Source organism: Apteryx rowi, unplaced genomic scaffold, assembly GCF_003343035.1.
Source record: "Apteryx rowi isolate R43461 unplaced genomic scaffold, aptRow1 scaffold_570, whole genome shotgun sequence".
In the NCBI taxonomy this organism is placed as follows: Eukaryota; Metazoa; Chordata; class Aves; order Apterygiformes; family Apterygidae; genus Apteryx; species Apteryx rowi.
This window is the reverse complement of record NW_020450839.1, coordinates 531,768-554,329: the sequence shown is the minus strand read 5'-3', so window position 1 is coordinate 554,329 and position 22,562 is coordinate 531,768. Positions and strand designations below refer to the sequence as shown.

At 38.8% G+C, this 22,562-nt stretch overlaps 1 protein-coding gene across 4 annotated transcripts; it reads left to right on the top strand.

Moving 5' to 3' along the window:
• The first annotated feature begins 10 nt into the window (after positions 1-10).
• LOC112973862 (scaffold attachment factor B1-like) lies at positions 11-22,477 on the top strand. 4 transcript variants are annotated; one of them, XR_003256092.1, is made up of 23 exons: positions 11-379; positions 1,346-1,433; positions 2,742-2,806; positions 2,892-3,098; positions 4,298-4,360; positions 5,027-5,054; positions 5,951-6,449; positions 6,873-6,919; positions 8,505-8,605; positions 10,362-10,511; positions 10,607-10,683; positions 11,671-11,810; positions 12,174-12,265; positions 12,664-12,770; positions 13,889-14,182; positions 14,473-14,610; positions 15,156-15,198; positions 15,800-15,921; positions 16,616-16,728; positions 16,854-16,905; positions 17,209-17,422; positions 18,460-18,640; positions 18,827-22,477. XR_003256092.1 is itself a non-coding variant. In XM_026082244.1 (21 exons), exons 1-21 carry the CDS (start codon positions 191-193, stop codon positions 17,336-17,338), a joined length of 2,745 nt encoding a protein of 914 aa, XP_025938029.1. In that variant the 5' UTR covers positions 11-190; the 3' UTR covers positions 17,339-17,574. The 4 variants fall into 4 exon arrangements, 2 of the variants coding, with proteins under 2 accessions (XP_025938029.1, XP_025938030.1); XR_003256093.1 differs by lacking the exon at positions 18,460-18,640; XM_026082244.1 differs by lacking the exons at positions 18,460-18,640; positions 18,827-22,477 and having other exon boundaries at positions 17,209-17,574.
• Positions 22,478-22,562: the final 85 nt, after the last annotated feature.

Here is a 22,562-nt window from a genome sequence, read left to right as displayed (position 1 = left end):
CCAGCTCCCCTCTCCCCCCCGGCTTTCGTCGCTCTTCTCTCCGCGCCTGCGCGCAGCGGGTTTTCTCCCGCTCCCCTTAGCGCGTCTTGGCCTCCCCACCATTTTGTGCTGTGATCGCTACGTTAGTTGCCTGATTGTGCCATATTGCCCCGTGCGTTCGGGCTCGAAGCGGAATACTGAAGGGGCTTTGATGGCGGAGAGTCAATCAGCGGCCGGGCTGGGGGACTTCACATCCCTTGGTGGGGCCGCGGCTGCCGTCTCAGAACCCGAAACCCGGCGGCTGAGCGAGCTGCGGGTCATCGACCTGCGGGCCGAGCTCAAGCGCCGCAACCTGGACAGCGGCGGCAACAAGAGCGTTCTCATGGAGCGGCTGAGGAAGGTGGGGAGCGAGCCCGGCGGGAGAGGGGCGGGGGAGGGGTCATCCGGGCCCTTTGTCCCCTGCCGGAGAGCCTTCGGCGCATGCGCGCTGGAGGCCCGGCCGCGGGGCCGAGGGAGGCCCGGAGAGGAGCCCGACACTGGCCTGCTGCCGCCCGCCTGCCCGCCCCAGGGGTGTGTCCCGCGCCGGCTCCCGGGGAGCCGCGGGCTGTCCGCCAGCACCGGCGCCCCCCTTTCCTCGGCCGCCGCAGGGCCGCTCCCCTTGCAGGGGCCGCTGGCAGCCCCCAGCAGCGCGGCTTCCTGCCATCGCCCCGAGCCGCCTGCGGAGGCCGCGGCGCCCCGCAGCGCCCGGACAGCCGCCCGTGCCTCTGCCTCTTCTTAGTTCTCAGACGTGCTACTTACTGATTTCACTCCCCGGTGGCCGTGGTCTTTCCCCCACCGCCTGTCCCTGATGTGCATACATCCTTCCCTGACACCCCGCACACACACAGGGTGCCCTTCCACTGGTCTCGTCTTCACCCCCCTGCGCGCACACTCGCCTGGCTTCATCTCTCCGACCCTTCCCGAATGTGGCGTTTTCACTGACTTCTTTGAGGCCAGTATAATGCAGTTCGTCCTGCTCCTTTTATGAGTTGCATTAGGTCTGCACATTGAGAAGAAAGCACTGCCACATGTGCTTGAGTTCCCATAGCTCTCACTCTCGGTTTTGTACAGATGAAACACTCATCCTCTGGATAGGGAGCTATCTCTACAGACGGGGGGAGAGCCTCATCCCTGCTCGTAGCCTGGTCTGGCTACGGGGTAGTGCTGCATTGGACTTTATTGGTCTCTGTTGCTGATGGATGGGAGGGCTGAATAGGCTCTCTGACCTCCAGGAGGGTGAGACTGTAATAATGTTTCCATCTGACAAATCCTTAAAAGTTCATAGAAACAAACAAAACCATAGATACAATGCTGCTCTCTCCAATAGGCCATTGAGGATGAAGGAGGAGATCCTGATGAAATTCCTGTGGCTTCAGAAATGACCAACAAGAGAATGCCAAAAAGAACTGGCAAAGGTACGGAGTCCAGACAAATACAGTTTCTTGGTTTTACAAGTAGCTGGGACTTAGAGTACAATGTTGATTTATTCTATTTCACTAAAATAAAAAAATCCTTTGCATTTTCTCTGGGTTTTTTTCTTTCTTTTTTCCTTCATGGAAAACTGTAAAACTTTGTTGCATTAGTCAGTGAGGGCAAGTTTAAACAATAACACGACACAAGCGTACTTCTGCTAGCTTGTCTTGAAACCTGTAGGCAAGACCTTAAGTTGCAAATGTATTTTTAGTACTTGTGACCCTGAGTGCAGAACTGTGCCAAGCACAGAGCAAGCAGCTGCAGTGTAAGCTCCCATGGAAAGCTCTGCCAGTGCATATTAATCCTGATCTACAACACCCTGATTACTAATTCCCTTGCCATAACTATGTTTGTATGTTTTCCATTTTTCATAGAAGCCCTTGAACCCCCATCATCACTGGGCTACAATTTTAAGTACAACAAATTGTAGCGCTCTGGAAATAAGAAAAATCATTGCTGCACAAATACAAATGTGTATAATATTTGTTAGTGTTTTATTTTATTTTATAATTGTCTGTTGTTTTGACAGTAAACTATTCTATGTAGTTCATTAGTCATTGAAATATGTTTTGCTTCAAAAACTTCACCTATTGATGTGGGCCATATTAGGTATGATTTATTTTAATTGTTCATAGCCAGTTCTTCAAAGACACTTTTGGAAATTTATTTATAAGCTACTTCTTTTGAGATAATACAGTAAAAGTACAGAAAGGGGAGTTTTTGAAGAGTCGTTACGAGTTTGCTGGAGCAAACATGGCTAAATGTGATTTGCGTGTCCGAAATCTTAAACCTGAAGACTAATTCTACATCACTAGCTGCATAGACTGCATGAAGCATGGGGACAGACATTTTATGCTGCCAATATTCAGTCCATTTTGCATGATAAATAGACTTAAATGGTAAGAGGGAGATTTTTGTGGCAATCATTATAAGGTCATTCTTTTAAATGGAACATCTTCCTAGAGAGTATTATCTTTTTATGTACTGCAGTGTTGTGGAATGAGAGGAGTGTAGGTGTTGAAAAATATAGCTGCTCACCTAACTGCGCTATTTCTAGTTCGTGCTCATGCCATTTACCTTCACTGACTGGTAAATCATCCTCAGTTATCTCCAGACATAACTGGACTTCTGAATCAGGGCCTTAATGATTCTTTGTTGAAACAGACTCAGCCTCGAATAGCTAATTTAGCAAAGAGTACAGATATTATGAAATTTAGTGCTGTTTCTCACTTCAGTAATACTATTTTTAGGAAGAAAACCAGAAGAAGAAGGTGTTGAAGACAATGGACTAGAAGAAAACTCTAGAGATGGGCAAGTAAGTGATGCCGTGATTGCAGTTACTAAGCACACGCATCATTTAAACCACAGTAAATATACACGTACCCTTTCTCTTTCTATAGGAGGATATTGAAGCAAGTCTGGATACCTTGCAGGATATTGACATGATGGATATTAGTGTGTTAGATGAAGCTGAAATAGATAACGGCAGTGCTGTAGACTGTGGAGAAGACTATAGTCCTGATAATATTCTTGATTCACTGTCAGATCATAAAGATGGTGCTGATGCAGAAATGAAAGAACTTCCAGATCAGCTAACGGAAAATGAAGTAAGTGATTAGAAGTCTCTACAATTTTCAGAGGGTAATTAATAAGGATATGGCCACACAAACAAGTTACTTCAGTGTAATATAGGACATGAATTTAATGTGGATTCTACTTCACATTAACAGCTCTTGTGTCCTACTCTTTAAAAGGTAAGTGCTCTTGCATCTATTAGAGGCTTAAAATGTTCATAATAGCAGGGTCACAGTGTGCTTTACCTTGCACTAACTTTTTTGTTTGCTGTGAAAGAGATGCCGTTGGTCTGGAATTGAAGGTAATATGTTTTTCTTCCCGTTCATATATGTTTTGAGGTATGCACATACACAGATATCCTTCCATCTAGATATTTCTATATATGGAGAGAGAAAGAAGTATGTTTTGCATGCAGAAATAATGTCCCAATTGAAAGTATTTAGGTTGTAGGGCTTTCTCATAGAGACTATTCATACATGAAAATCTTTATGTACTGTAGTTTCCCCTGTTCTGACAGTGCCAGTCTTTTGACTTGGTTTGAGAGAAATGTGAAATGTTTTTTATAGCAGAGTCTCCTGCTACTAAATGAACAGAGTAACTATCTGTTCTTGCCTCCTTACCTTTTTTATTTTGGACGTATCGTGACTGTCTCAACTTTTTACCATTTACCTTATGAAGTACACTGTCATTGCAACAATGTCCAGTTAACCTGAAAAGCAAATCTTTAGTATTCTGTAAATTCGAGCTGTTGTGAATCATGTAACTGATGAGCTTTGAGTCTTAAAATCACATCTTAGGGGAAGAGAACTTTTGGGATGTGTTTTGTTCTCAGAAAAGTGGAAACCTAAGTCATCATCGTTTCTAATTTTTTTTTTTCAGTTAGAAACTAAAGAAGGAAAAAAGTGGGAAGTTATGTAAAGTCACCAAAGAAACATAGGTTAACGTATTTCCTCTCTAAATCAGCATAGCTTTGAAGTTGACAACATCATTTTGAAATTAAAATAAAAGGTAATTGGAAAAAGGTACTCCTTTGCTAATATCATCAAGAATATTTGTATGTCATTCTTCATTCTCGGGTAACGTTCTGAAGAAGGAAATGAGATCTTTGGGATATTGGAAAATATTTCTTATATTATTCCCAGGGAAAACTGTATACAGTAATATTTCTCAGTAAGCTAACTTATTTTTTTTTCCTGTAAGGAATGCTATAATTCCTTTTTTACTCTTTTAGGAAGATAATGATGAAATTGGAAACAATTTAGATGCCTGTTCTTCTGATCTAATGGAAGTGAAGGTAAATTGAAAATGTAGCTGTATTTCAGATTTACAGTATTCACTCTGTGTTCATACTGCAAAAGAGAAAACATGATAAAATATGACATTTTACCAGAATTTAGCAAATAACTGATCTTACTCAGATCTGCCAAATGAAAATGTCATCTGTGTGTCTCTAGTTTGCTATTAAGACTTCCTCCTGCTCCACTTCTGTTGCAAATAAGAATGTTCTTGTACTAGAATGAAAACTGTGCCCCAAAATAAAGTATTACAGAAGTATTCTGATGCTTTTCCTTGCTTGGGAAAAGTCACGTTAGTTTGATTTTTCAAAAATGGTTTCATCTTTCTCCTACTAATTGTGTCAGGTAGTACAAATATGCAGTATGGGGCGTTTTTTGTTTTCACTCTGTAGTTGATGTGGTACATAAGTGCTTTATTGCTCTGTTTCTTTAACATTCCAGATCAGCTATGAGGACACGATTGTGGTTGAAATTTTGATTTTGCTTTAGTTTGCAAAAAAAAATTTATATAAAATACTCAGTTCAAATGGACTGTGAAAACCAGAGTGAATTGTAGTAGGTGAATTGGTGTAGTTCTAAATCTTTGAGGGGGAGGGGGGAATTATTATTCTATATTGCAATATACATTTATAAAATCCTGATTCTGTGTTCATTTTCCCATACAGAAAATGGAGAAACTACACTTGGAGCCAGGTACTGTTAAAGAAAAACATATTCCTGTCTTTTCAACTAATACTTTTTAAACCATTAACTATTAAAAAAAAAACCATATAATTTGCATTATTTTTATGATGAACAATCCAGATCATGCAGGGTCATAGAGATTGGAAACCCAATCATATCCCCAGATCTGTGAAGTAATGCTTGTCACCTTTGAAGTATTTTCAGTGAAATGAAATGGTTTAAAAACCTGTTAAACTACATAAATGGATTTAGAGAAGTTAATCACAGTCTAAAAGCTAAAGATTCTACTTGTAAACAGATCTTGTGATATCGCATACACCTTAATTCTGTAACTGAGTAGAGAGCAGTGAAAGCAGTAAAAAGATATTGTAGGGCATTAAAATTTAAAGATTAGTTACTGGATACAGAAGAAAGAAGAGAGTTTCTTCCTGGAAATTCCATACAGATACTTTTCACTTTGTGGACTGCAAACACACTCATGCACCATCGGAAGATGCCCAGTTTTCATGTTGGACTGTCTGCTTAAAGAATTTCACGGAAATTAGGAAATTGAACTTTCAATGCATTGATATATTCAGTTAAGCATCTTGGACTTTGGAAGCTAAATAGAGAAGAAACAGACTTGAACGATTTCATGAAGAATATCAAAGATCAGCCAGAAGGTTTTTGTTAAATCTGTGGGGGCATTTTTCTTCCCTGTAACATTTTAGGGTTGATACGGTAGTTTGTCAGACTGCAGTTAGCGTAGTAGTTTTAACACTGTGTACACTAGGGTTTTCCAATCTCTGTGTAGCTTAGAAGTTCTCTTGGTGTTAGTGTGGCAGCCATGCCAGTTCCACGTTTGTGATTGCTGTATTTCCCTGGTGATTAAATCTTGTGCCATTCTATTCCTGTTAAATCCGTAGAAAATGAGAAAATACTCGACATTTTGGGGGAAACTTGTAAATCTGAACTACTTAACGAAGAAACTTCTGAAGTGGAGCAGCCACATGCACAGGAAGCAAGTAACGTGATGCCAGGCAAGAGGCTAGCCGAGGAAGAGGACGCTCTTGCTGCCGCTCAGTTGGAGGAAGATGCTTTAGATTTGGACAGCAAATCGGCACAAGCTTTGGCAAGGAAGGAAGCAAAGCGTTTAGTTGTAGCAAAAGGGGAGACAAGTGAACAGACAATAGAGGAAGAGAAACTGGACTCTGAATCTTTAGTAGTAGAGACCCTAAGCGATCAGAGTAGCAAACGATCCCAAGGCCTGGAAGTCTCTAGTGGGGAAACAGCGGAAAAAGGCGCAGGTCCCGAAGCCAAAGATAGCAAAGAAGATGCCAAGAAAACAGAAGACAAAGCTAATTCTGAGGAATCCCCTGCTACTAAAGAGTCCTCAACCAGTGAGGGCGGTGATCAGAAAAAGAGGTTTGTTTTTTCTCCGTTCTAGACCAGATGCTATCTTTTTTTCATTGGTCATTAAGTGATGCGAATAAGCTGTTTCCTTCAATTGGCCACCAAGACTGATGAAATTGTAGCCTATTCCTAAAGAATCTGTTTTATTTCTCCTTGTGCAGATCTTTCGTAAACACAGAGGGTTTGATTTCTTTCCTTCCTCAACCTTCAAAGGTTGTTTTCTTAAATTACTCTTATTTTTAAACTTCTTCCAAATATAAGTCTGTTTAAGAATCTGACTTCCCTTATTTCTTGTCAGATTTCTTAAATCAAGCATACAAAGGTGTGGTTTTGTTTGCAACATTTTTTCTGGTAGGTATTTAATTCTAGCATTTTCATAATTTATAGTTAGTTATTTTTCTTTCTGACTTGAATAACATGATCTTTTGTCTTTAGCCCTGTTGAGGATGCAGATACAAAGATAATCTCAAAAGATGAGAAAGGTATGTTTCTTTTTAAAAATGAAAATTAAAAAAAATCTAACGATTGTTTTGGGAAACACTCTTTTTGTATTAAATGATGTATTTTAGTAGCAAAACATTGGAATCTATGCAGTTGTTAAATATCCAAAATTGCCCTCCTCTTTCTGGATAATATTTATTTATTTATTTATTTATTTATTTATTTATGCAAAGTGAAAAAGAGGTCTGCTTTTGTTTTTATGGATTTATCTAAGAATATCTGTGTTGCACCCTTCTGTTTTTCTCTTGATTTTCAAAGGAAAGACACCTCAATAAAGATAGCAGGTCAGAAAGTTTTTGGAAGAAATATTTCCCCTCAGTGAAAGCAATTCTGAGAAATTTCTTAAACCTCCAAGCAAAATAGCATTTGGCAGAAATGCAGATAGCTAGACTGAGACCTGCTTCACACGGTTTGTGGAAGTCTATGGAACTGAACGCTATCAAGACTAATAAAAGGACAGTAAAGATATTTCAAAGGAGGCTGGAAACAGTATCCCAACTTAAGTGCTTCAAGTTGACAAGCAAATACTAAAATTTGAGTAAATCAGAACCTTTAGAAAAGGGATAAAGATTCTTCCCTGGTTTCACTCTAGTACATTTCTCAGTAAAAGAGAACTCAACTGGGAATCAGTAAAATTATGGAAGAGCTGGTTGGACTTGCTTGTCACAACTGAGTTTATGGAGATGAGCCTAAGTCATTCAGTGCAGTATGCCAGCTACTAGCACCTATTCCCTTTCCCTCAAGCACCAGAGATATCTAGAGTATGAGCAACCTTCTTGTACTGCCTAAGAACTAATTGTGCTTTAGAGATTTGTATGTCAGCATTTTGAGTTCAGCTTGAACTCTTATTAATCACTAGGCCTTGGATTTTCAGATTTTACAAGTTCGTAAACATTTATAAAAATAAAAAATAAAAAAAATCCTAGTTCAGATGTCAGATTGGGAGTTCTGCAATTCTTCTGTAGTTAACTTAAACCAGGACTTTTCTGACTCCCTCAACTGAAGTGATGGGTGAATTCTTAGTACCCCAGTTGGAATCCATGTGAGCAGAAATTTAGAGAGAGATTTTCATGCTTTCTTTATGGTGAATGTCATTCCTTGAGAGTTATGGTTAATCTGCATCCCATCATCACTCCTTTGGAGTCCTGGTGGTAAGGAGGGCAAGACTCATATGAGCACACAAACGTACTAACCCAGTTCCACAGACCTTACAGGTCTTCAGCCTTTTTCCGTAAGTGCAGAGTTATTGGGATCTATCCAGACACTTTCTGAAGAGCCACAGTTACTCCAAATAACAAACTGTTTGGACTAAGGCATCTCTGAAGAATGACATAACGTACTTCTGTCACACCTATCAAAGCCTGTAGTTTCATCTTAAAAATTTTGGACTTCAGTACTAATTGCCTTTAGGAATATGAAATGCTGGAGGGAAATGTTACACATTGCACTTCATTTGCTCTATGATTTAAAAACATGCAAGGTTTGTGGAACTGCTCCTTTTTAATTTAGAAATAGTTGCTGAAATAATCAGGGGTTTGGGCTTTGTTTTGTTTTGTTTCTATTTAGGTCGCAATGCTAGCAGTTCTAGTAGAAACTTTTGGGTGAGTGGACTTGCCTCCACTACCAGAGCTACAGATTTGAAGAATCTGTTTAGCAAATATGGGAAGGTAAGTCTTTCAGTATTTTTCACTTGAATCTGTCTTAATAAGACTTCCTGTGTTCCTGCCACTGAGAATACCAGTGAAAAGAACAGAATTATCAAAAATATTGTGGAACAACAAGAAAAAAGTTGCACAAGTTCACACTGAATGCCTGTCTAAGCTTTTTTTTATTGTATCTTTCACCGCTAAATAAAAGTAAAATTCCATTTCCAGTCCTTTATTTGAAACAGCTAATGGCTGTTCGAATATGTTTCTGTCTCCTGTGCTGTACTATCGTAATATCTTCACTCATTGGGAATTCACAGTAAACAGCGAGTTTAACGCTGTTTATTAAAGGCGTTTTAGGACTAAGTAAAATATGCAGTAAATGTTGAAACATATTTATTGTGGAGTGTTTAAGAATTGTCTCAGTACCTGAAGATTTATTTTTGTCTTGAGATCACACTGTTGCTTAAAAAAGCACCTCTTTGGGTGTTTTTACTGCAGTTATTAATGATAGACAAAATGGCAAATTAAATCTCCCTATCAATTGGGAAGTTGAAAGAACTAGTTTATTAAAGACAGGTGCCAGAATTAATAACTTTGCTTGCACTGAGATGATTATTAAGTATTTTTCTAAAAACCTGGAAACGTATTTACAGATGACTTTGTCAGCAGGTTATAGTTAGAGAAAGCTGTGTGTGCTAGCAATGGGTTACTGAATATTTAACTAAAGAAATACTGTAGAACCTAAACTGCAACCTTGCAATAAACACAAAAATGAATTAAGTGTAGTACAGCTATGAGATTGTTTGAATGACGTGTGACTATTACTTTTTTGCAAATTAAATCAAGCCTTTTTTTCCCCTGCATATCATTAAAAAAATGCAGTATTTGTCTTCCATTTATCTGTTCAGAATTCCATCTGGTAAGCTGGAATGTATTGACCATAGAGAAGTAGCACAGAATGTAAAACATGTAATTAAAAAAATATGTGACCGCTACCTTAGTATTTGCCTCTGCTTAGGTGCCTTAGTAACATTTAGTCATTTAAAACAAAATTATTGTTCTTCTCTTTGGAGTATTAACAGAAGCAGAGCTTCCAAGAGGTAAAAGTATATCTGCAGTAAATACAGTGCTCAAAAGTATGTTCTTTATTCAGCTGTACTTTAAAATATGAAGCTTCTGTGAAATTAATTTCTCTAATACAAAGTGAGCTGTATTAAATCTATCTGCATAAGCAAGCAACATTTACGAAAAGACTTAGGTGTTTTATGTAGGCCTTCGAAAGCTATATTTCTTTGGGAGAACTTTCTGTTTCTGAAACAGGATTATGGATAACATTCTGTCTGCCTCTTAGCAGTGACTCAAAAAGCAACATTTTTTTGAAGGCGAGATGGGACTTAGCAGATTGTTGAGCAAGCATTAGCATGTGGGTGGAAGTTGTCTTACAAATTTGCGCTAGGCTCTTATTCCCTTTGTTGCTCTTCAACAAAATGATGTTGTTGATATCGAGGTAACCGTTTGTTTGTTTGTTTTTCCAAAACAGAGTTTACTCTTTGAGTACCCTCTGTTGATTCAGCCTTTGCAGCATTGCATTGGCAACAGAAGAATGTTTGGCTCCAAAAAATATTTCTTTTGTGTTTATCTGTTAAAAGTAGACATCTCATAAATGATGATGGACAGGAATAAAGCAGAGTAGAAATGGAGCTTGCACTTCTTGCTGTTAAATGGTGGGTACTCACTACAATGAGGTTAATGCATCTTTTTTTCTTTTGGAAAGGTGGTTGGTGCAAAAGTGGTCACCAATGCTCGTAGTCCTGGTGCTCGCTGTTATGGCTTTGTTACAATGTCGACAGCTGAGGAAGCAACAAAATGTATTACTCATCTCCACAAAACGGAGTTACATGGGAAAATAATTTCTGTAGAAAAAGTGAGTACTATTCCCCAAAGATATCTCACCAGCATTAGATGGTACAAACAATTGAGACCACATTCTCAGTTGCTGATGTGCAAAATAAATTTCAGGCAAAAAATGAACCTGCTGGAAAGAAGCCGATTGAAAAAAAAGAGAGTGAAGTGAAGAAAGAAACAGTCAATGAGAGGTATTGTTTTACAAATTCTGTGTCCATAGATGTTTTGCTATTCTTCAATTTAGGTTGATTTGTCAGGAGAAGCAAAGTTATGTTAAGAAATCTCTGTGGCAAACATTCAAAACGAGTTCATCTTTACAACTTTTACTACAAAATATACTGCTGTTGATGTTCAGTCCCTCGCTTTTATGTTTCCATTATGTACTTTAAGCTAGTCAATGGAATCTTGCATTTTCAAGCATGCCTTTTAATTTAGCTACATTCATTTTTCAGAAGAGATTGTGGTACTCCATTGTCATAAATCTATGGAAAAGGTCATTTGAGAATTTTGATCAATGTGTCACTCTGTTTCTTCTTTAAATCCTACTCATGAGAACAGGGCTTTCTCGAGAATGTTGATGCCATCACAGTTAAAGATCAGTTTTCCAAGATCCTTTTCCCAGAACATGGTGTTCTATAGCACTATGCTTTTTTTCCACTTTAGTATTAGTGAGAGTAGCTGAAAGGCATTAAGTCTTTTGCTTTAATTATTTTCTCTCATAATAATTCCTATTAAATGCTATTTGCTGACAAACTTTTTGCCTGTATTTCATCTAGTGCTCAGAAAGGCTTGCCTAGTTACTGTGTAGTATTAACTTCCTTGTGTTTGGCAGCAGCACCACAAAAATGCTTCACATTTGCACTTCATAAATTGTCATGTCTTCTTGTAAGAATCTTTGTGGGCATTAAGCACATGGTGATATAGATTTTTTTCATTTTGCATGTAGTTGAATTATCTGAATCTCAGCTGAGTTTTTGAGAAAACTGCGTAGCATGGTCTGATTGTATTATATCATAGCAGAAGAAGTTGTAGAAGGAAATCTGTAGAAATCTAATTATGACTCTTTTAGCACATCAGAACTCTACTTCGTTATTGTGTTGCTAGCATTTTTTTCTCTCCTTCATTTTTCTTTTCTCTTACTCTGTATCACTCTAATCTGTATCAATATCTATCCGTAGAGCTGGTAGTGTTAAAAGGGATGAGAAATCTGACCAAAAAGATGATTCTAAAAAAACAGAAGACAAAGATGAAAAAGAAAGAAAAGATAAAGATGAACTGAAACCTGGTTCATCAGATCAACCTAAAACTACCAAATCAGGTAATTTGGCTACTGTTCTTTCAAAGTGTAAAAGACACAGTTAGATGTGAACAATTGATAGCAGTTAGTTATTTTCAAACCTGCCAGTGTTTCAGGAATGTGTTGAGGTTCTCAGGTGGAAATTCAAATAGTATAATTTGAGGGGTGGTGAGGGTGACATTATTTCATCCTTAACAGAAGTGCTAGGAATAATTGTAGGTGATGAAGTGTTTTTTGAAGAGAGGATTAAATGCCTGTTTTGCATTTTAGAGGAGGTGATTTCTAGCACTGAAAGGAATGGCCTATGTAATAGAGTTCTTTTTTTCTTTTTTTTCCTTCTTTCTTTTTCCCTGTCTCTTCCCCTTCAACCTCCAATTTATTTAGGAAGTAAAGGAACAGAGAGAACAGTAGTAATGGATAAATCTAAAGGAGAACCTGTTATTAGTGTGAAAACATCAACTACATCAAAAGACAGAGTAAGTAATGTTTCTGCAGAGGAACGCTATATATAAGTTTTGCTTAGAAACAGATATTGAATCCTGCCAAGCTACATATAACCTACACTTACTGATTTGTCTGATGAGAGTTTCTATGATATGTATTTAGATCTTAATTAGTAAAATACTTTTCATATGGCTGATACCATATTCAGCAATGAAGTCCAGCCAAACTAAACGAGGGAGCCTAAGTCTTCTGTGTTAATATATGATGTTTCTGCAACATTAAAAATGCACAACTTGTTGTTTTTGGGGGTTTTTTTAATGCGAAGACCAAGCTTTGACACACATGTATGGATGGAAATAGTATTGTTTGTTACAGTTTTCCTTTTGTAAATGTACTCCCTTAAGTTTTTCTATTTCAATATTAAATACAGAGCATTAAGAGTCAGGATCGCAAATCAGAGAGCAGAGAGAGACAAGGCATTGTGCCATTTGACAAAATTAAAGCACAACGAAAAATGAGAGAGGCAGAACAGCGCCGGTAAGAGCAACAGTGAAATTGTTTGATTTTTTTTTTTTTTCCCCAGAATGAAGATAATTTTCTTTTAATTTAAGTGATTAAGAAATGAAGAGTTTTCTAATTTGTCTTCTATTCGTAGTTAGTTATACGTTTGTGGGTCACATACCTATTGAATTGGAAAAGCACTAATTGTTAACACTACTTGTTTTGAATATTGAGCTTGAAATTCTTTGGTCTTTTTTCCATTTTGTAGATGTTGGGTTTTAGATTGGTTAAATATGCTGCTCTCCTTAGCAGAGAATACATTTTAGTAGAGAAATGATAATTCTGAACTCCCTGCACTCAACTATACTGGGAAAGGCCAGGAGAAGGGTTATCTTTCTCAAAATAAGACCTTGCCTTGTCACAGTATTCAAAGTCTCCATAGCATTTGAAATAAAACAAGGTGAATGTTTTTGAATTTAAATACACTGTGTCTGTAGAGAAATTGTAGGATTTTTCAGCAACCCTTCAAAGTTTCCACTTTGGATCCTTTTAGTAAAGAACCTAATTCAGGTACTTAATTACATTTGAGGGTTTTTTTCTTTTTATGATGGTTAATACAGGATAGAGGTGGTAATGGCTATACTTCAAATTCCCTGCTAAAGCCGTGATCTGAATTCCATGCTGAGACATTTTCCAGTCATTAGAGAACTTTGTAACTTATCTAAGGAAAGCTGAATTGGATAGGGGGGAAATGCTTTCATCATTCTTAATGGAGATGGAAAAGCTTATCTATCCTAAGTGGATTTCTGAGCTCTAGTGGAGTCATATTACCCAGCTCACCTTTCCTGCTTCTTTAGAGTTGGATGTTACATTTGAATAGAAGGAAAGAGCTTGGGGCATTTGGGTTCAAATTCTCATGACTGTACAGGATTATTTGCCCCCACAGATGGATACTTTTGGGGGCAATACAGTCAGTCTCCAAATAAAGTAATTCATGTGTACATTGAGTGTCTGCCCTCCTTGCCCCCCTCCCGTACATCTAATTTAGAGGAACTGACCCAACTTTGCAATTATTGTGGGTTTAATCTTTTCCCTTTAACTTCATTTATTTGTTGAAGTATTAGACCTGTAACCTTTCATTTCTGTTAAAATAGCACACGTGAGCGTCGGGAAAGACAGCAGCACCTGCAAACTATCCGGGAACGAGAAGAAAGAGAGAGGCTTGAGATTGCTCGTGAGAGACTGGAAATTGAAAGACAGCGTCTTGAACGAGAACGAATGGAAAGAGAGAGACTGGAGAGAGAAAGAATGCACATAGAGCATGAAAGGAGAAGAGAACAAGATCGCATTCAGCGAGAAAGAGAAGAACTGCGACGCCAGCATGAGCAATTGCGCTATGAACAGGAACGTCGGTCTGCAATGAGAAGACCATATGACATAGATGGCAGGTAAAGCCAGCAAATACAAGTGGAAAACATGTTGCTGCTAGGTTCTGTCTTGTCAGCCTGCACTATGAAAAGCTGTCTTTCTCCTTCCATACATTCTCAGCTTCCAGTATTCTGCAGGGGTAGGTTGCATTGAGATGATCATGTTTAATAGCCCCAACAACCTACCTCTCTGAATTTGTCGAATCCCTCTTTGAACTTATTTACATGCTTCTGGCTTGCATGGTTTGGAGGGAGAGAACAATTTAAAAAAATCACTGTCTTGACTGAAATGAATATGCTCTTTCTCTCAGGAGAGATGATCCATACTGGCCAGAAGCAAAACGAATGGCAATGAATGATAGGTACCATTCAGATTTCAGTCGCCAGGATCGCTTCCATGACTTTGATCATCGGGATCGTGGCCGTTATCAAGACCATTCAATAGACAGGTTGGTGTTTTTCCCTTCACTGTGTTGCCTGAAACCAAAAGGAAAAATATATTTAGTGTTGCATTTTGCTGCCTTTTCTGTACTGTGTGTTTGTTTTGCGCTTTATTTTTTAAGTGTGGCTTAGTGGCTGTGGACTTTCTTTTGAAATCCTATATAACCCTGAAGAGACCCGTACTGTGCCATGAGTTAAACCTTTTGGCAGGCTTGTTCGGAGTGTTCTGCTTATGATGCTGTTTCACAGGGTTTTTTGTTTGTTTGTTTGGGGTTTTTTTTGTAGGATTCTGAAAAAAATCTAAATAATACTGTAGACACCTAGCACTTTCCACCAGGGACCTATCTAGACCATGAATATTCTGTTTTATATCTTAGGACCGATTATGTTTTCCAGCAAGCTAAAATGTGTTATGGCTTCCATATATTCCAGCTATCTCTTGGCACTACATGGAAGCAGGATTTTTCATCTGTGAAAGTCCTACACTAATTGGGTTGTTACAGACTACTGTATATTTTACTAACAGAATCTGATTTGAATTGGCTCTTTGTAGGAGAGATGGATCAAGAACAATGATGGGAGATCGGGATGGACAAGTGAGTTGCTTTTAGATACTTGCTTTATAAAGCTACAAAATGTCTAATTTTTTTTATAACCCAGTTTCCCATAGTGTGTGTCAGATTAAATTTCAGTAGTTAACAAGTAAATTATGTAGACTGAAATACATATCCATTATAAGATTGTCCTTTTTTCTTTAGTAGGTAAGGATGAATTTGTAGTTCGAGTACTTGTTCATTATAAAAGTCAGATATAGGTTTTTTGACATGCTGTAAACAAAACAAGTGAAGCATGCCAAAAGAGGTAGAATATTGCAAATGATTGTAGAGAAAATGCAGAGGTACAAAACACCCATGGAACTGAGTAAGTAGGTCACTGAGGAAGCTTCACTCTGCTAGGTCGTTTGGAAATAACAGCAAAACTGGTAAAGACGTTTGCAGGTTTTTGAGTGGGTGAGGGGAAAGGGGAAGACTCTCAGGGCAGATTCAAGCAGTGAGAGATGATTTTTGTGGAGTCTTGGAATCCTCAAATGCCCTTTGCTGATGGCTAAGCCGTGAGATTGAGTAATTGCAGCTGAGCTACTTTTAACAATTATAGAGTCAGATTTGGGCATTCCTATAAACATTCTTTTTCTTCTAGCATTATCCAGATGAGCGCCACGGAGGACCGGACCGTCATTCACGGGACTCTCGGGAGAGTTGGGGTAGCTACGGATCTGACAGAAGAATGAGTGAAAGTAGAGGGATCCCTCCACAATCTCGGTTAGTATGCATGAGAATGTTTTTTCATGTGCACCTAATGAATATTTTCATGTGTAAAAGTTGGATGCAGTTTTGGAAGCGCAGTTTGCTTTATCCAGGTTTTACCCCTAAGTCTGTCCTCTGCTGGATGGACTACAAATGAGTAGTTCTTTCAATTGCCTTTGCATCAAAACATATATCTTGGCATGTTTTTTTTTTAACCAACTTCACATCTGAAAGTCCTCATGGTTTCAGTTAACTTTTGCTTATGTTTCTGTTAAGGCTTCACATTTTCATGGTAGTCTTTCTTCCCTGGTTTGTAATTTGTAGTTGTTGGCAGGACCATCCTGTCAGCCTTTGAAAGGAAAACAAGTCAGTAAGAGATTTGCACTTTTTTTTTAATCCTATGAGTAAGCCAGCCTACAGAACACACCAAAAAATTTGATGGTCAAAACAGCAAGCTGGGATATTTGGAGAAAGAATCAATGTAGTGTGAACCAGATTAAGAAAATCCTGTTTTCTTATATGTTGGGGTAGGGAGATTGTGCAGAAGGCTAATTACTAAGATTTGACTAAACAGATGACCAGTATAAATACAGGATAGGCATGCATCTTGGTGAATACTTTGAATATGTTTGTGACTGGGGTGTTCTATTTGAATCTATTTTGTATGTTCCAGCTAACGTAAAATTACATGAATTTAATACCTTTGCAGGGATGGACGTGACTGGGGAGATCATGGTCGAAAGTTTGAAGGACATCAAGATCGTTCATGGCAAAGCAATGTGGATGGAGGAATGATAGGACGGGATCATGAGAGATGGCAAGGTATGCTTTTTGCAGAAGAGCTCATTAGGTGTGCTACCTCTAGCAGAAATTACAGGCATTATTAGCCTTGGAGATGAAGTAAAATTGTTACTATGGATATAAAGGAAGCATTTGAACTTTTGTAGGTGGAGGTAGAGGCAGACCTGGCCATGTGATGCATCGTGGAGGCATGTCAGGGTAAGAAAGTTATGAGGCGCAAAGCATTTGTTCTTGTTCCAGTTTCCTTTCCCCTTAAAGGACATCTGTTATATTTAAATTAGCCAAAAAAAAAAAAAAAAAAGAATTTATGAGAGCATCAGTTATCTGATTTGTTATTTGGATGCCAGGGAATAATAAAATATTCCCATGGTTTTTATCTAGTGCATCTTACTGAAGAGTGAAAAATCATACAGGAAGTGTAAACAACATGCATTCTCTCAGCCTGACAACCAGAGTCACAAGAGAAAATTAAAATGTCTGAATCTTCTTTTTTTTTTTTAGGCGTGGAGGTTTCATGCAAGGTGGCAACCAAAGCCAGATGATGCATGGAGGAGGAATGCAAGGAGAAGGATTTGCTGGCCAGGAGAGAGCAAACAGACCCAATGATCCCCGTTTCAACCGTCGCTACTGAATGTGTTTTAATTTTTAATGCAAGATGGCAACAGAAATGAATCTGTTACCCAGGGTTACCATTAATCGTAACTTATGGGTTACTGTAAGTGTAATTTTTTTTTTAAGCTGCTGCCATATTATATCCTCAAGCCAATGTGAACTCATTTGTTTTGTAATGTGTTGTTCATATCCCATTTAAAACGTTTGTTAATGAAGCATTCCATTTTCCATAAATAAAAAACAGTTTACAGTTAATTGCTTTGTTTCAGCAGTCACTGGAAGAGGTTTTTTGAAAACCAAGTTAACTCAGCTATATGTTAAATAGTGTAACTTTTTTTTCAAAGATGGAGTATGAAAATGCTTTACAGGTCTCCCTTTGTGCTTTCAGTAAGAGCTCCCAGAAATACACTGACATATTTTGTTACTTTAGAAATCTTAAAATTAACTTGCAAATTCAAAAGCATGCAAGAATGTTAGTAGACTGCAAATGTCAGAGTTTGAACAGCCTGTCCCTGCAAAATGTGACTTACGATCCTGTAGGACAAGTGGTGAAGACTTTTTTTCACTGTCTCATGTTGGGTGGTACTGTGCACCATAATGCTGAAAATTTAGTTTACTCTTCACTCTGTGGAAAGTGCTGTCTGCTGATTTACCAGCACAGCTTCTATAAGAGAAAAGACACAGGTAGTGGTGGAAGTAATGACTTGCAGAGGCAAGTCAGAATCATTTTTGTTTAGCCTCTAAAGTGTCAGGATACTCCAAAACTCTATCGGTTTCAAGCCATTAAGAGTATATTTACCTAGCAACCTATAATTTCTTTGAAGACGTAGATCAGGTACAGCCATTAGCTGTGCTTTGGTATAATTCTCAGAATGTGTTGAGAACTAATACAATCAGGACTCGTGCAGAGATGTGTCACTTTGTCATACCCAAATTATAGTTTATCTTTGTTTAGTAATCTCTGGATCAATGTGGCCTGACTTACCCACCAAGCTGCTCTTTACTGATGCCGTAGGAGCTCTGTGAGAGCACTGGGAGATATAAAACCTGCCAACCTTTATTAGAAATTCTGTTACTTTCACCAGTAGGGTCACTGCTTTTTTTTCCATCTTCAGAGAGGTTTTTTTTCTTCCCCCCCAGTTGCCTGAAGAAATTTTCCTTCGTTCCTTAAAGCCTGCATTGTTACGGAAATGAAACTCTTACAGTTTATGTCCCACAGTGGAGGAGGATCGCAGTGGACAAACCAACTGAATTCTGAAAGGCTGCTTTGATTTCAGTTGCCCAAGGCAGTCTGGATTCAGGCCTGCTAACTTCAACCTCGGTATATAAGTTGTTTTTGTTTTAAAGGTGAAGCTAAGGCCCAGAAAGACTGAGTCATTTGTTAAAGAACACATAAGCCAGGAATACCACCAGAAAGAACTGATTTCCAGGCTTTCTTATAACAACTAACTGTAATAATTATGTGGGTCAGGCTAGAATCTAATGCCTCCTTGCTTTAATCCTTTAGATGTACGCTTCTGAGTTGGAGACGGAAAACAAGACTGGGGATTCCCAGGCCTGCTCTGCTTTGCCTTTAAGCATGAGGACAAGTGAATCATTCCTGTAGAAATGCCCTCTGCCTGTTCCTAGTCTTCTTCTGTCTGGAGTTTCTCTGCAGGAATTGCATGGAAATGTAAAGCTCCAGCACAGCCAGCCTGTCCAGTTCAGCTTTAAGGGCAACATCTCCCTGTACTCAGAGGGCATGTAGCATCCCTGAAGGACTATGAGATTTCCCCTCCACACAGGGCAGGCTCTATTTACAGCAGCACACAGTCATTCATTAGAGGACATCCCCACCTTCTCACTGGTCTGCTCTACTATTTGAAGAGTCTGGAGAAGTCTATGACCCTGACCATTATATTGACAACCTACCTTGCGGTTGATGCAAAAGGGGTGTAGTTTATCATCTGGGAAGACAACTGTTCTGATAAAAGAACTCTTTTGACCACTTAGAAAAAAGAAAAACCTATGCTGAGACTTCTCTGATGTTTCCCTTTACATCTCCTTATGATGTTTACTGCATCTGAAAATCAGGTTTAACTTAGGATAAAGGGGTTCTTTCCTTTCCTCTAGGTTTTTAACCAAACTGCATTTACCTCTAATCCCACTAGATGGCCACATCGAGCACATGCATGCTTCTAAAAATGGTGATAGCTGGTTACTTAACCATTGACACCAATCAGTGGATCTGGTATCTGTCTTTATTAAATCCAGTGCACGGAAATGACTTGACAAATTCTGCATTGTTTTGTTTGCCTGGTGCAAAGATTTCCATAGCCTATCAAAAGCATATCCATGCACAATAGATAGACAAAGCTAAATAGCTGTCCTCTGTTCCCCAGTTCCAGTAAACTCAGGATAGACAATGGGACCGAACCTCAGCAGAACTCCGGAATGCCCATTACTGGTGTAGGCAAGTTGCATCTGTATGGTTAATTATTCTTTTATACACAGCATGTTTACTCTGGTCAGACCCAGCATCTTAAAAGCACCTGCACTGCAAGACAGATGCTAGCAGCAACATTTGCAATTTGACTTACATAGGAATAGGAATCCACATGTTTTAGCTAGCCAAGAATGGCATCAAAGATGTATCTTCAAAGGTTTTGGCAAAACTACAACAAAATCTGCTAAGCCATAAATCCATTCGTATCTCTTCCTTCTGGTTGTTGTTCATTGTGCCAGTTTAGATAGCTAGACAGAGGTATACTTATGCAATATCTGGAAAGATGTTTCTTTTTCTGTTCCCAGATATTGCTGTAACATGTAAAGCCACAATAAAACTTCTTAAATATACTGATTAAATCACGTTTGGATAGGGATTTTTGTTCAAATGGCAAATGTGAGTTCCCTGAGTTTCAGAAACCCACATTCATCTAACTTTTGCAGGTTAGAGTACTCGAAAATAGTTCTACTAAATATCCTAAAATCATTCAGATGTTTTTAAAAATGCTCCTGATAAATGTGTTTATGAATCAAAAAAAAAAAAGTGATTTTAATGCTGCTTTTGTCTGCTTTATTCATTAACTTTACTGACTCTGCAAACCTATACGGGCATCAGCAATGGAAGGACAACTTCCAGGCCAGTTCCAGCTTTTCATCTTCTTAAAATTGTCAAGTGAAGCATGCAAATTCTTTGAGGAGAAAAGCAAACAGTGTGTTCAAAGGAGGTGGAATAATCCTATTAACTGAGAAGCAAAAGTCAGGTGTATTTTAATACTCCAGGTACTAGGACTAATGCTGATCTCCCAGTCATCTCAAGCTGATACACAAAACTGCATACTTGTGCCACAGATGCAGATTTTTGATGTTAACGAGCCTGTGCAAGCAAGATCCTGGGCAATTGTCTGCTTCCAATTTAATTGCCCTTCAAGGAGAGATCTAGCTACCACAGTGCAGTGGAGTGAGCTGCTTGCTCTACCGTGTTTGTGCCTCAGTACTTTGGTTTAGTATTATGCAGTATTGCTGTCATAGCCTCCTCAGCTGGTAGCTCAGGTGAGAATATGTTTGGTTATTTTTCTTTGTCTGATCTCTGACAGCTACAGCAACGTGAAGAGTTGCTCTTACTGAGGCTATCCACTGCAGCTTTGTTTGCAAAGGAAGTAAGGCAAACTCTACTGGGGCTGAGTCACGTAACAGCTCTGTACAAAGAAGAAAAACAATCTTGGTAAGTTGTGTGGGGTTTGGGTTTGACCTGGTACTTGCATAACTTGGAATGAATGGTCTATGCTGCTAGCATAGAGGGACTCTTGCAGCATCTAGCTTTTAAACAGCTTAGCTAGTGAGTCTGTATTAGAAGCCTAGCCTTTCTTTATCATCAGCCGAGGGAAACAATTTCTGACTGGTTTGGAGGCTTTCACTGACTTTGTGTAACTAACTTTGATGCCAGTTTGATGGCATAAACCCTCCTCCATAATTCACTTTTACTTCATAAACTTACTATAGATGCTGATGGTGCAGGGTGCCCATGCTCCTTGGGAACTGTGTTGGAATGACAACACTGCAGGAAGTGTGAGGATGGAAAGGGGTACCTCATTGCAACACTGTAGCCTTGAGACGACAACTGAAGCCTTTGCGCAAGCAAAACTAGGGCTTTTACTGTTAACCTACAACAAAAACTGTATTCACTTGTATGTAACGTCCTCTTCTTTCTAGTAAATAACTTGAATTATTTAAGATTATTCATAAAATACCATGAGAAAACGCATTATGATGTAGAAGCTTTAGAAAAGAATCAAAGGGCAAAAAGATGTATGGAAGATCATGAGAGTATCTGAGCTAGCACGTGTATAGCCATTTCTGGTCTACACAAGCTGCAGTGCAGATGACTTGGAGACAATCTTGAGAAGAAAGCCATCTTCTTCTGCTTCAATCAGGCCATGTCAATCTTTATTTAGTTTTAATTGGCTCCTCAGCAAGGACACTTCCAAGCACAGCAGGCCTGGGAATCCCCGCTTCCAATGTTTAAAGGCACATTCCATCTGTTCACAGCAAAATAAATAAGGAAACAAATTTATGCCTTTATGCAGCATGGCATTAGTCTGGAAAAAGAACTTCATTGTTACCAGCAAAACAAATTATATAGAGAAATCACAAGGGCACATTTGGATCAGCTGCGTCAATGAAGACGCTAAGCTGGAAAAGTCACAGTGAAACAGTACTGCAGTTCCACAATATAGACCCAGGTACTAGGACCAGCAGTGTTCATAGAGTGAATAGACCAGGGGTAAAAGTTTTCCTATAGTTCTCGTTTGCATTCTGCATCACAGAATTATAAACTCCCTTCTGTTGCACTTTGCCATCAACAGGAAGTACTGCAACTAGCACTGGCAATTTCCAGTTCTGTGACAGGTCACAGACAACTGGAAAGCAGCTTTCACATAAATAATGTGCTCTTTGTCCAGCAGAGGCACTCCTTCCTCAGGCAGTTTGAAGACAAGTGCTTTGTCTTCAAAATGCATCTTTTACTGCTATCTTTGGATTTGTTAATTCTTTTAGACTTGTTTTGAATTAGATGGCATTCACCTTCAAGATCAATTCAGATTCAGAAACACCTATTTAGATGGCAAATTTGGAAGCTTTAAAACAGGGGCTATATCTCAGCATATAGCCATCACTTCAGTAAAACTGATTCATGATCTCTGTTGAAGTCTCTAGTCACTAGTATGATACAAAACAATGATTGCAGTCTGTGAGCTAAAACC

Excerpts from the sequence above, each read along its gene's own strand:
- LOC112973862 (XM_026082244.1), top strand. The coding sequence starts at position 191 with ATGGCGGAGAGTCAATCAGCGGCCGGGCTGGGGGACTTCACATCCCTT. Across the intron at positions 12,771-13,888 it reads AGAGAGGCAGAACAGCGCCG|CACACGTGAGCGTCGGGAAA; the intron begins GTAAGAGCAACA and ends CTGTTAAAATAG. Across the intron at positions 15,922-16,615 it reads GGGATCCCTCCACAATCTCG|GGATGGACGTGACTGGGGAG; the intron begins GTTAGTATGCAT and ends ATACCTTTGCAG.